This window comes from Grampus griseus (genome assembly GCF_964374135.1).
Source record: "Grampus griseus genome assembly, chromosome: 13".
Classification (NCBI taxonomy): Eukaryota; Metazoa; Chordata; class Mammalia; order Artiodactyla; family Delphinidae; genus Grampus; species Grampus griseus.
Genome location: NC_139007.1, coordinates 68,685,985 through 68,699,182, shown reverse-complemented (window position 1 = coordinate 68,699,182; position 13,198 = coordinate 68,685,985). Strand labels below are relative to the sequence as shown.

Sequence of the window (13,198 nt, the reverse complement as noted above, 5' to 3'; positions counted from 1 at the left end):
CCAGAAAAGACAACAGAATAAAGTTAAGAAGACCATTACCTGCAGAACATCACGAGAAGCTGGTGGGTGTCAAACGGACATTAGTTTGGAGCAGAGAGAAGCATGAGATGCTGCCGCACTGGAAAGCTGAGGCCAAAGCACTGTGCAGCCTTGTATGGCAGGTAAAGGAGCTCAGATCCCATTTCAGTGACTACCCGTGGTTTTCAGATGCCAGTTTTGTGTTTTAGATGTATCACTGTAGCATCTATTTATGTTGATGCAGGGACACCAATTAAGAAAGTACTGCGAAGCAACATAAATGTCCATCGACAGATGCATGGATAAAGAAGATGTGGCACATATATGCAATGGAATATTACTCAGCCATAACAAGGAATGAAATTGGGTCATTTGTAGAGACGTGGATGGATCTAGAGACTGTCATACAGAGTGAAGTAAGTCAGAAAGAGAAAAACAAATATCGTATATTAACGCCTATATGTGGAATCTAAAAAGATGGTACAGATGAACCGGTTTGCAGGGCAGAAATAGAGACACAGATGTAGAGAACAAACGTATGGACACCAAGGGGGGAAAGTCGGGGGGATGAATTGGGAGATTGGGATTGGGATTGTAAAATGGATAACTAATAACCTGCTGTATAAAAAAATAAAATTAAATTAAATTTAAAAAGATGTACACACACACACACACAAAAGTACTGAGGGAATTCCCTGACGGTCCAGTGGTTAGGACTCCACACTTTCACTGCCAAGGGCGTGAGTTCAATCATTAGTCAGGGAACTAAGACCCCACGAGTCACACGGAGCGGCCAAAAAAAAAAAAAAAAGTACTGAAAAGTCCTAGCAAAAGATGGTAAGGGGCTGAAATAGGGCAGTTAATATTAGTAATGATTTTTAAATGTTTAAAATATACATACTTGAAAGTTGCTAGGAGAGTAGATCTTAAAAGTTCTCATCACAAGGGAAAAAAATTGTAATTATGTGAGGTGATAGATGTTAACTAGACTTACTGTGGTGATCATTTCACAATATATACAAATATCAAATTATTATGTTGTACACCTTAAACTTGTACAATATTATGTCAATTATATCTCAATAAAACTGGGGGGAAAAAAGAAAATATCTAGCAGAGCATACCTGATAAAATTCTTTGTCAGCAACTGATCACTTGGTTGCAATAATTAGTTTGCTTGTTTTCAACAGCATTTATCAATTAAAAGATGCCTGAGAGCAACTCATCCTGTGCTATGCAGTAATAAAATAAAACTCCATAAGCTATCATAAAATGCATATATACACATATGACACTATCAGATAATTGATAACAGAAAAAAAAAGGAGCCAGGAGAAAAGGCTTTGGGAGAGAAAAATCATGGCAAGAAGTATTTTCTGGAACAGTTACTTAAAAACAAAGATGGATTCACCCTGGTGTGTCCTTCGGCACATTACGCATAGCATACTCAATAAATGCTTATTAAACAGAACCAAAAAATCATTACACAATTTCTCCCTGCTCTAGTCCCTCCAACATTGAGTACTTTGAGTAGCATCACGCAAGATAACTAATGTTCAAACACTATTACTGATAGCAGTTGTTCGTAAGTCATGGTAAACAACAAAGTATAAAAGCTATTACGGATAATTTTCTTTTATTTACTTTCAACAACAGCTAAAGTCAGCCAACATTACACAAAATAATATCAGGAAAGGAGAAAGTGTGAAAATGGCTAATTGTAAAAAAACAAACAAACAAAAAACACTCCAAAACAAAAAAATCATAAAGTTAAACTGACGTGACGTTTTTTCTTGCCTCACAAATATAGTATGTGAAAATAGGTCTTAAAAATGTCCTGATGTAACAGCAAAATAAGGACTCAAAAGCCATATGTTTTTACCCCTTAAACTGACTAACCACTAAGGAAGAAAATTTATAGCAAAGTGAAACTCTAGTGATATAACACTTTTTTACTGCTATGAAATAGCTTACGTTTCCTCTATTCTCTGAAAAGCAAGGACATGAGACAAGCAGATTTAAAGTAGACTTTAAATTGGATAAGGCGAGACAAGTGAACTTCTTATTTTTCTTCCAAGCTTAAAAGAAAAAAACCCCAGTGAAATAGCGCCTTTTTCTTGCTGTATTTAAGTCGAAATGCTCTGTCCAACTTTCCAGGGCCTTGTAATCTGCACCAGACAGCGCGTACAAGTCCCTCACTCCTACCCCCTGTCCAGGCACAGCCCCTGCCCCCACCTCCCCTGCCCCCAGCTCTGCTGACTTCCCCTGACACACAGCCGTTCTGCCCCTCTCTCTGGGCTGCTGCTTCCAGTGATCCTGTCCCAGCTAATGACCTCCTACCCACACCCGAGTGTGCTCAGCGTACAAGTCATTCAACAACCTACTGTGTAGCTGTGTGCATGTTGTGTGCATACGTATGTCCGTGTGTGTATATAATACATGTATAATTCAGGAGGCATAAGTCTCCAAAGATAGAAGTAACAATCATGAGTGATTTGCAGACTGAGAGAGGCGGAGACTCAACAGTGACTTAGGTCCCCCGAAGGCTGACTAGAAAAACAGTGATACTGCCAGCAGAAAATAAAAACCAACGCTGGAAGAGATGATAAGTATGCTGTGTCTCTGTATACACACACACACACACACACACAAAGGGTCAAGAAAATCATGATCCTGATGGGAAATTGACTCCGATTGAAGTAGAGCTTCCCTGAGAAAGGCTGAGGAGGAAAACGGCTACTTTCCAAATGTCTGATCCAGTTCCAGCTACAGTCAAAGCATTTTCCAACCATACTTCCCTTACAAGTAATAAATGCTCATGAATTACACTGCTGGACATAGCATGAGGTAGTCTTTCAGGTCTGGTTTTACTATGGAAAGTGAATGATGAGAAAATATTTTGAATGGCATGTTTATTTTTTAAAATGCATCAGAATGCTTTTATGCCATAAGTGAAAAATCAAAATAAAGATATATGTTGGCCTCCAAATTCATCTCTTAAATCTACCATGTGATTTATTGCTATCTGCTAGTAAGGTAGATACTGTTTCAGCTTTAAGCCAAAGTACATAAATATTATAGGTTGTTATGTTTAAATTAAAGAAATTCTGTTGTCTGCTTGTAAAAGAAAGGGGCTTTGGTGTCTTATTTTAAAAAGTAATCTTGAAAAAGAGAAGTTAAATAATCTTACCTTCTAGATATTTAAATAATTTATGTTTACTCTTGTATTTTAAATATCATTCTTCTACTTACAATTATTTATCATGTAGTTTAAATATAAGAAATATAAATTTTTATTTCTTAAAGAAATTATTTTTAGTTACACTATGCTTTTTAACCAAGTATTTTTCTGCAGTTAATTCCCCTTTAAAGTAATGATACTGAAGTATACAGCCATTTTACTTTTTAATTTAAGAATCTAAATATTTGTTCAAAATGACATATTTGACTAAAGTAATACTTAGAAGAAAAATTTTAATACTAGATCCTGAAATTCTGTAAGACATTTTAAAATATCAGGTCCTGATATGCTGTAAGAAAATTCTCTTGTCGATTCTGGTGTTTTGTTCTCCTCACATGTGTTTTTATGATGTAGAAAGAAATCAGTCTCACCTGTTTTTGATTGTAGGTTTCTTCTTGGTTCTTCAGGGGCCTCAATTGGTTGATCAGCCAGGAAAACTCGAGCTTGGTCTATAGCATTCAGGACAGAATACTCTTTCTCCTTTAACTCACGTCTCAGTGCCTTTGCAAAGAGAAGCAAAAGTTGAATTTGTAACCTAATGTGTTCAAGTCATGGAACATCTTCAGTAAGACCACTTCTGATCACATTTGTCAAGGGAATGTCTCATCACCAGCATGTTAGCGAGGTTAGCAGTAAAAATGTAAATTTTACACGTATGAATGATGAAACATGAATAAAAGCAAAAAGATGATTCCTGTAGAACTTATATGGAAAAAAAACATCAGAACCTCCAAAATTTACAATATTCACCTGAGGGAAATTGCTACAGTATATTTGATCTTACACAAAATGTACTTTTAGGGTTATCACTACCGTCAGACTGCTAAATCTAAGATACTTTTTTCTTATAAGACTGACCAAAAAAATTACATCCAGTGGTAGAGCTAGAGGCGATTTCACAAGTAGTAATGAGATCCTCAGAAGTGTTTTACATTCTTTGGAATATATTAAGAAAAAAATTAAGAGATAGAAACAAATTAAAGTACATGAAATCAAAACTAAACCAAAGAGAACACTTAAAAGACAGTCTCCAATTATCTTAAAATATATTCCATCTCTCATGCTGAGGCAATTACAGTTCTCCCCTTGTGACTTTTTCATGCAAATCTATAAGTCTCAGAATAGTTTGTCTTTAGTACTTCTGTGGTTTTAAGTAGGGTCAAACTTTCACCTCTGCTCCTATAAAATGTTTGGTGATTAAGACTTAATTGACTAGGGTTTAAAAACAACAAAACTCGTCTAGTGACTACTGCAAGGTAAGAGTAAATGAAGACTTTCTCATGTGCTATTTTAATACTGTAGCTAAATCAGAATTGCTCTTAATATTGTTACCTCTTAAATTATGTACATAAACACCTACTGGCTCTAATATTTTGCTTTTAATACAGTTCCTCGGCAATGCATTATGAAAACTCAACTTTTCATTTTCTAAAATATTACACTCTGATAGTATTTTAGAATCAACAAAGTCCTTCTGAGCATAAGTACTTTTTTAACAGCATTTGATATATGTTGGGATGACGGGGTATTTGGAGGCTATATCTCATCTTCCACAGTAAATAAAAAGCAAAAATTTTTAATTTCTAGAAATATCAGAATAATCTTACATAAAAAAACTAAAACTGAACAACAGAAAAACACTGGTAATGAAGTTGAAAGAGACCATCACAGGTGGGGAGGGATGAGAAGAGCAGGCAAGGAGTAGAGAGAAATGGCATGACAGTGACTGTGTCCTGCGCACCTGAGACTTAACAAATACTGGGTGCTGCAAAGTCACTGAAGAGCTGGACAAGACGGTGGTGATGGGGGCTGTCAGACATATATTTTTGTTTGTTTATAGTATCATTGTCAGGTCTCTGACAGTCATTAAAAAACAAGTCTGGGGACTTCCCCAGCGGTCCACTGACTGGAACTCAGAGTGTCCACTGCAGGGGTCACGGGTTCGAACCCTGGTCAGGGAACTAAGATCCTGCATGCCACGTGGCATGGCCACAAAAAAAGTCTGAGTCTGAGAGAAAGCCCCACAGGTCTGGAGAACCTATTTTCCTTCCTGACCACACTGAACCCCAGCGCTTCATAAAACAATCCTCTCTGCACAGCGTGTTGGCGGGGGAATGTCTCCTAAACTCCTTGGAGACGCTGAGGTAGGGAAGTAGAGGAGGCAAGTGTGGGCAGGTGGGAACTACGCAGAGGAAGTAAAAATATGGGGCTCGAGCTCTAATGCCAACTCACCACCCAAATATCGCAGAGGACAGCATACATTTAATATCTGTTCATACTCTACTTTGCAAATTTAATTTTGTTATTCAATTTGTTCTATTTCAATTATATTTAATTGCATGTCAGAAATGGGTTTAACTTTCAACAGCACTACACATATAATCATTTCACTGTCCTTTACCTCTCAATTAGATATAAAAGAAAATCAGCATTTCCTAACCACCTGGTGAACATTAATGATAAGATAATTAGACTCCAACAGAGTTGTTTTGTACACAGAGCTACAAAGTGTCATTCAGATTTAGGTTCTAATATCACATGACTTATATTTGGGCGGTCTTAAATGAGTATAACATGATCTAATTGGAATTTTTTCTATTTTAGTGACTTCATATTTTCATTCAAAACAATTCTGTTCTCAGGCAATAACGAGTATTGGCAAGGATGTGAAGAAGTTGGAACCTTCATACACCGTTGTTGGAATGCTTAAAATGGTGCATCCACTTTGAAAAACAATTTGGAAATGCCTCAAAATGTTAAACATAGTTATCACATTACCCAGCAATACCACTCTTAGGTATATACCTAAGAGAACTAAAAGCATATGTTCACATAAAAACTTGTACATGAATGTTCATAGCAATATTATTCATAACAGCCAAAATGTGGACACAACCCAAACACATCCATCAGCTGGTCAATGGGGACTTCCCTGGTGGTCCAGTGGTTAAGACTCCACGCTTCCGTTGCTGGGGGCATGGGTTCCATCCCTGATCAGGGAACTAAGATCCCGCATGCCACACGGTGCGGCCAAAAAAAAAAAAGTCACTATCAACTGGTGAATGGATAAACAAAATGTTGTATATCCACACAATGGGATCTTACTCAGCAACAAAAATGAATGAAATAGTGATACATGTTACAACATGGTTGAATCTTGAAAACATTATGCTAAGTGAAAGAAGCCACACACAAAAACCCACTACTATGAAATGTCCAAATAGGTGAGTGTCTAGAGACAGAAAGTAGATTGGTGACTGCTCAGGGATGGGAGGTTGAGGGAAGAATGGGTACATGCTCATGGGTCAGGCTTCTCTGGGGGGTAATGAAAATGTTCCAAAACTATCATAGATAGTGATGATGGTGGTACAACTCTGAATATACTAAAAGCCCCTGGACTGATCACTTTAATATAGTGAATTTCATGTTATGTGAATAATATCTCAATAAAGTTATTAAAATAAAATAATTCTGCTCTTTTTCCCAAAAATGTCCTCTAGGCACTCTGTTTATTTACTAACCTCTATCCCCCCTCACCTGCAAGGTAAAAGCTCATCTTGTATATTTAGTATGTTCCCACCTCAGTGTTCCCAGAGCACATCCTATTTCTTTAACATAGCTCATCCTAATATATTTTGAGACCATGCCTGTGTCCCTTCCATTATACTGTCAGTTCTTCCAGGGGAGGCTCACCTCTTAATCATTCAAAATTCTCAGTGCCTGTCTAGACATATACAGAAAGTACTCAATAAACGCTTGACGAACAGTGAATAAAAGAAGACATGCTTTCAGAATTAAATACTATTTATGATTTTAAATTATAAGCAAGCAAAATATACCAAAGTCCCCCAAATCTGATTATCCTAAAATGGAATAATTATTGGATTCCAGTTAGCTCTGGATTATTTGAACTAGTTTGAAAATTACTGGTAAATAATTTTTGATGCAAAGTTAATTTTCTCCTATCATCTAATTCAGCTAGTAAGTACTAAGTATTTCAGTTTGCTGTGGGTCATTATTTTATTAATAGCAAATATCCTTTTCTCTCCCTAAACAAGGAACTGATCTCACTGAAAGGGGTGATACTTCATCTTCCCTCGTTTTTCCATATCCTAATTCATGAAGTAACTGCATAGGGCATAGTTTCAAAATGAATGCAGTCATTAGATTGAAGGTGGTAACTGTTATTACTATTGTGTCAAATCCATTTAAAACATATTGGCTTAAAACAACGACAATTTATTTTCCATGATTCTGTGGCCTGGCAATTTGACCAGCTCTTCTGCCACTGCCATGGGGGATTACTCCTAAGGCTGTAATCATCTGTGACTTGAATGGGAATAGAAGTCCAAGATGGTCTCACTCACATGTCTGGAAATTACTGCTGGCTATTAGCTAGAGCACCTCGGTTTCCCTCTATATGGTCTCAAATTGTCCAATAGGCTGGACTGGGCTTCTTCAACATGATGATTGGTGTTCTCAGAGGGCAGAGTGAAAACTGCAAGATCTTTTAAGGCATTAGCTCTACAACAGCTCTGTCCAAAAAAACCTATCTAACGATGGAAATGTTCTACAACTATGCAGGTCAATATGGCAACACTAGTTGTGTGTGACTATTTGGTATGTACCTGAAATATGACTGGTACAACTAAGGAACTGAATTTTAAATTTTATCTAATTGTAACTGATTAAGTAGAAATGGTCACATGTGGCAAGGGTTCCTGTATTAGACAGCACAGCTCTAGAATCTGCACATCACTTCCATCACATTCCATCATTTGAAGCAAGTCATAAGGCCAGCACAGATTCAAGAGAATGGAAAAATATAGTTCATCTCTTGATGAAGGGAACCACAATGTCCCTTTGCATGGAGTTTTGGACATAGAGAGCAAGTTTCATTATTTTAGCAATCGGCCACACAGGATACGTGGGAAAGGGAGGGTTGGGTGGGTAATATTGCCCCATGGACTTAGTAATATTTTAGATAAGTTCTCATGAAGGCATCTCAAAACAGTGATCTTTGAAGAAAGATCTGAATGAAGTGAGGGAGCCAGCCATAAGAGGGAGGGTGGCAAAAGAGCATGTCCAGGCAAAGGGAGCTATAATTGCAAAGGTCCTGACGGAAGTGTTTGCCAGGCTTAGCAGGCTGGCACTGTCAGAGCTGAATGAGTGGATGACAAGGGTAACTACTTCTGTAAAAATATTTTATATCATGAAAGTCAGAGGGGAAAAAACGCTTTATGGTTGTTAGGAGAGGTACCTGGTAACCACATACTTCTTCATACAGCAGATATCTGGCTACCTTGCTGACTCAAGCTTGGCCATCAATCTAAAAGTTCTCCGTGTGGCAACCTGTCACAAAGCTTATGCACTTTCTATTCTACTACATAGGTGGAAAGATCCTAATGCCCCTCCCAGACAAACACACATAAATGAAGCTTGGGCCTAAAAGACCCACGATCAGCTGTAACAAGAAACAGATACAGAATAATTTCAAAAAATAAAATTGAAAATTGTATTTTAAAAGTTGCGTGCTCTAAGGTGTTTAATATAAAGGGACAGAGACTCAGCTACCTTAAGAGTTAAGAATAATAAATGGAGGGAACAATGACTGTCCCATGGCCATAATATTCGACTTCCGTGCCATCCCAAGGTGGCATGAGAGTGTATAATAGAATTTTCCAACAAACGTTTCCACCAAAATAAGAACTTCAAAACTCATATTAAATCCATACAGTCTATAAAGAAATACGCCAGGCACAAGAGAAGACAGCAATTAATAAGCCTATGATTCGAACTCTTAAGGAACTTATAAAGAGAGAGAATAGTGCTAGTGAGAACGTGGTAATGCCACCCGTCTTTGAGAGCCGTATAAATAGGGCACTGAGGAAACACACAGAGGAGGGAGGGAGGTGGAGGGGACAGCAAGCAACCCTCTCAAAAATGTGTAAAGTGTGTTTTGAAAAAGAACTTGGAATCAGATTAAAGGTAATTAGGGGAAGAGCAATTCAAGAAAACAGAATAACAGGTAAGGTAATTTAGTCCCTCATTGTTTTCCCTATTAGGTAGCTTCTGCATGCTCCTTTTCTTTTTTGGCGGTACGCGGGCCTCTCACTGTTGTGGCCTCTCCTGTTGCGGAGCACAGGCTCTGGATGCGCAGGCTCCGGACGCACAGGCTCAGTGGCCATGGCTCACGGGCCCAGCCGCTCTGCGGCATGTGGGATCCTCCCGGACCGGGGCACGAACCCATGTCCCCCGCATCGGCAGGTGGACTCTGAACCACTGCGCCACCAGGGAAGCCCTGCATGCTCATTTAAATGAAATGAAGCCCCGGAATGTCAGACTGATGAAGACCTGATGTGCATATCAGAATTTAACTAGTAAAATCACAGAGTTCTCATTCTCAATCGTTTCTAGGAACCCAACAAGCCCTTCAGCAGAGCCCGCCTTTCCTCCACTTCCCTTCAGTGGCTCCTGATTTCCCATGAGTGCCAGGCAGCAGAGTAAACTGCTTCTTAGTCAACTTCAAATGCCTAAAGGGAGATTCTCAATGATCCTCCTGAACGGTCGGGGAACATTTCTCCCCACCCGCTATTAGTTCACGGGAAGGCAGGGGATTAAGGGATGAGGCGGTATAAAGAAGTGACCGGCATGGCTTAAGTAAGAAAGTCTTACAAGTCAATCAGCTCCCCTTCATCTGCATCATGAACGTGACGTCGCTCACTGTGACGGCTGAATTGCTGCCAAGGAGACAGCAGGACGACTGGCTGCTCCTCGCAGCACTGACATGGAGACGCACAGGATCCTGCAAGTCCCTTAGCATGAACACAGGGTCTGAGAGAACCTGGAGGGAGCGGGGGAATCCCTGCCGTCCCCTCTGTCCTCAGCTGGAAACCTGTCACACTGGACTGAGATAGGGGGAGAAGAACGACCAACACGTGGGTGTGCACTAAATCCCGGTGTCATCCCCTCTTCTTTAAATCACAACTGTCCCCTCTCCTCTCTTTAATCTAAAGCCATTATCCGCATTGTCTGTACATCAAGTGGCAAAGGTCAGTGGGATGCACTTTTCTTTAAACTTTCTAGATCATATTAAAATTATATGATCTTTTTGTTAAATTAGATCTTTTTGCTCTTCTGCTAAAAACCCTCCAATGGCTTCCTGCTGCACTTAGAAAAAATTCTCAACTTCCTACCAAGATCCAGAGCTTCCCTACTCTCTGAACCTCAACTACTAATACACCCTAATTTCCAGTCTCAAAGTCTTTATTTCTTTTCCTAGAATATGTCAAGCTTTTCCTGCCTCGTGGCCTTTGCAATCCAGAAAGCTTTTGCTTCACATCTCCAAAGACTGGCTCCTTCTCATTATTTAGTCTCCGCATTCGGTATGTCTGTTGGGTGAATGAATAAAGAAATGAGTAAACTGACATGAAAGAAAGTGTGGGATTCAAGGAAGGGAAACTCCTGGGAAATGGGAGTAGCGCATACAAAGTTGGTCTGCAGAAATAAAAAGCAGAGCAGTGGGGGAGGAAAGCAGTCATCTCCTTAGAGCTCTTCACAGAAAAAGTTATTTCTCAAGACATAATATCTGTGGGCTTTCTTAGCAATCTCACTGATCCTCACCGGTCAAAGTCAAAGAGATCCACAAGGGTCACCCTCCCTGACCCTTTAGGGACCCAGCTCTAATACCAAACTCACCATCAGTATAAGCATCGCCTGCCCAGCAGAGCCAGCCCACTTTCTTCTTTGCCACTACAGCGCTTGGCATCCACTTTGCTGGAGCGTTCACCATGCATTTCTGTCCTGACTTCTTTGCAGACCTGACTTCTACACCAGAATGTTCTGAAGGTTCACATCTATGTCCCAGAGGACAGAGTAGAAACTCAATGAATTTGTGTATGAAAGAATCAGGAGGCATTTTTAAAAAGTGTTTTGTGGTGTAGTAAAACCAGATAGAGATTTGCAGCCAACAGCCTTGTGTCAACAGTCCAGTGCACACCATCTAGGCACACCTTTACCCACCACAAGCCCTTGAATTTGTCCCGTAACTTCTCTGCAGGTTAATAACAAAATCATTCTACTAACTTCACAGGTGAGATACTGAATGCAAACATACCTTGAAACTATTCAGTGCTGTAGAATAACTAGTTACTACAAAAATGATGCTAATCAAAAGTCTTACCATCAGTCTCAGCTCTTCTCCGAGACCGAGTTTCTTTCCTCGGACTTTATTCACTGTTATTTGTGGGGGAAAGTTCTAGCTGTTTTATCTACAGCTTTGGATGAACAAAACCAGTACCCAAACCTCCATTAGCAGGAACAATTGAATTTAACTTTTCTAAGGGGTAAATTATTTAATTATGAGCAAAGCAGAATTATGCGGTCCTCCAAGATTAAGTCAAAATGTTTGGTAAGCATAAAACTGTGTTGTAAGACTATTAAGTCACTTCAGATTCTTAGAAGGCAAACAAATAAATGTAGTGTCTTTTCGTGAACCACTTTGTTCCAGAATAAAACGTCAATGTAAACCTCTGTGGTGGCAAAAATGGTTAGCCAGATTACATCACTCACAGTAATTTGGTATAAATATCAAATTTCTTCAACTGATCAGTCCAACAAACAGTGGACTTTTTTCCAATCCTTCTAGGCACAACTAAATCAAACACAGCCACCCGTTTTCCCTCTTTCTTCTTTTTGGGAGAGAACTTAAACTGGGCATCCTAAAACTGTTTTCTAAACTCCCATGCTGACATGGAATACTGGCATTTTAATGCTAACAATACAAGGTCCACAGGAAAAAGGGACAAAAATGAGAAATCGTAAGCAAGGTTGCAGTGAAACTTTACTTTCATGCGTTGGTGGAAGCAGAAAACTGGTTCAATCATTTGGGAAAGTAAATTGGCAATATACCAAGAATCATTACTATGTTCATATTGTGTGAAACAAGAATTTCGCCTTTGGGATTATGTCCTAAGAAAGTGATCCAAAAAGAGCTACAAACACAAAAGTTTTCATTATAACATTACTTATGATTAAAAAAAATGAAAGCAACTTAAACATCTAACACCTAGAAAATATTTAGGTTCACTACAATATAGTTACACTAGGGATCATTAAATAACCTTGAAAAATTATTGTGAAAATGACTGCATAGCAACATGAAGAAATAGATATGACATGTATCTAAGTGGAAAAGACAGGAAAAAAACTATGTACCCTATTAAAACTGTGTGAAAGGTGAATATGCAAAAAGAAAATAACCCAAAATGAAAATGGATGTTTTAGAGTGGTAAAATTATGGCTAATATTTTGCTCTTTATTTTATAAAATCTGTAATAAATTATGTTCACAATTAAAAATTATGCTTTTAAGAAAAGAATGCCAAATGGAATCAAGTTCATTTATAATTGAACAAGTTACTACTTTTAAAGAACAGCATTATTAAGAATTACAAATGTGTTTTAGAAGCATGCTTTTTATAACAATCATAAAACTCTTGCATTATGTTTTACTTCAATGACCTCTCTGAAGTTAGATTTATTTATAAATGTAATACATGACAACGTAGTTAATAAATGAGAGACTCCATATGTTTAAGTCACTCCCTAGGTTTGTTAGGGATCTTAACTCATCTAGCTTTTAAGGTGTCAAATTTAGACACAAGAGGGAATCTCAAACACTGGGAGAATCTGGTGATACTCAGCACAAGAGGGTAAAATAATAAGCTATATTTTAAAACCTACCTCAACAATAAAAAATATGCCAATTCTTTTCCCCCATAAAAAAATCCTTCCAACTCTAGTTTTGAATAATTTAGGCAGTATTAAGACAGGAAAAAGGTAACCTCTTGGGTAACCTCTTACCTGACTACAATATTAAGGCATAAAGTATAATGGTGTTGATAAATTTTCTTACAACTTCAAGTACGTTATTTCTAGC

At 38.4% G+C, this 13,198-nt stretch overlaps 1 protein-coding gene across 4 annotated transcripts in view; it reads right to left on the bottom strand.

The window, feature by feature from the left end:
- UTRN (utrophin) overlaps nt 1-13,198 on the bottom strand; it is a gene marked incomplete at its 3' end in the record, with an annotated part of 496,004 nt that overhangs the window by 113,449 nt on the left and 369,357 nt on the right. For all 4 annotated transcript variants that reach the window (XM_082668645.1, XM_082668646.1, XM_082668647.1 and 1 more), the window contains one exon: nt 3,631-3,760. In XM_082668645.1, coding sequence (XP_082524771.1) covers nt 3,631-3,760 — 130 coding nt within the window. The remainder of the gene's footprint in view (nt 1-3,630; nt 3,761-13,198) is intronic.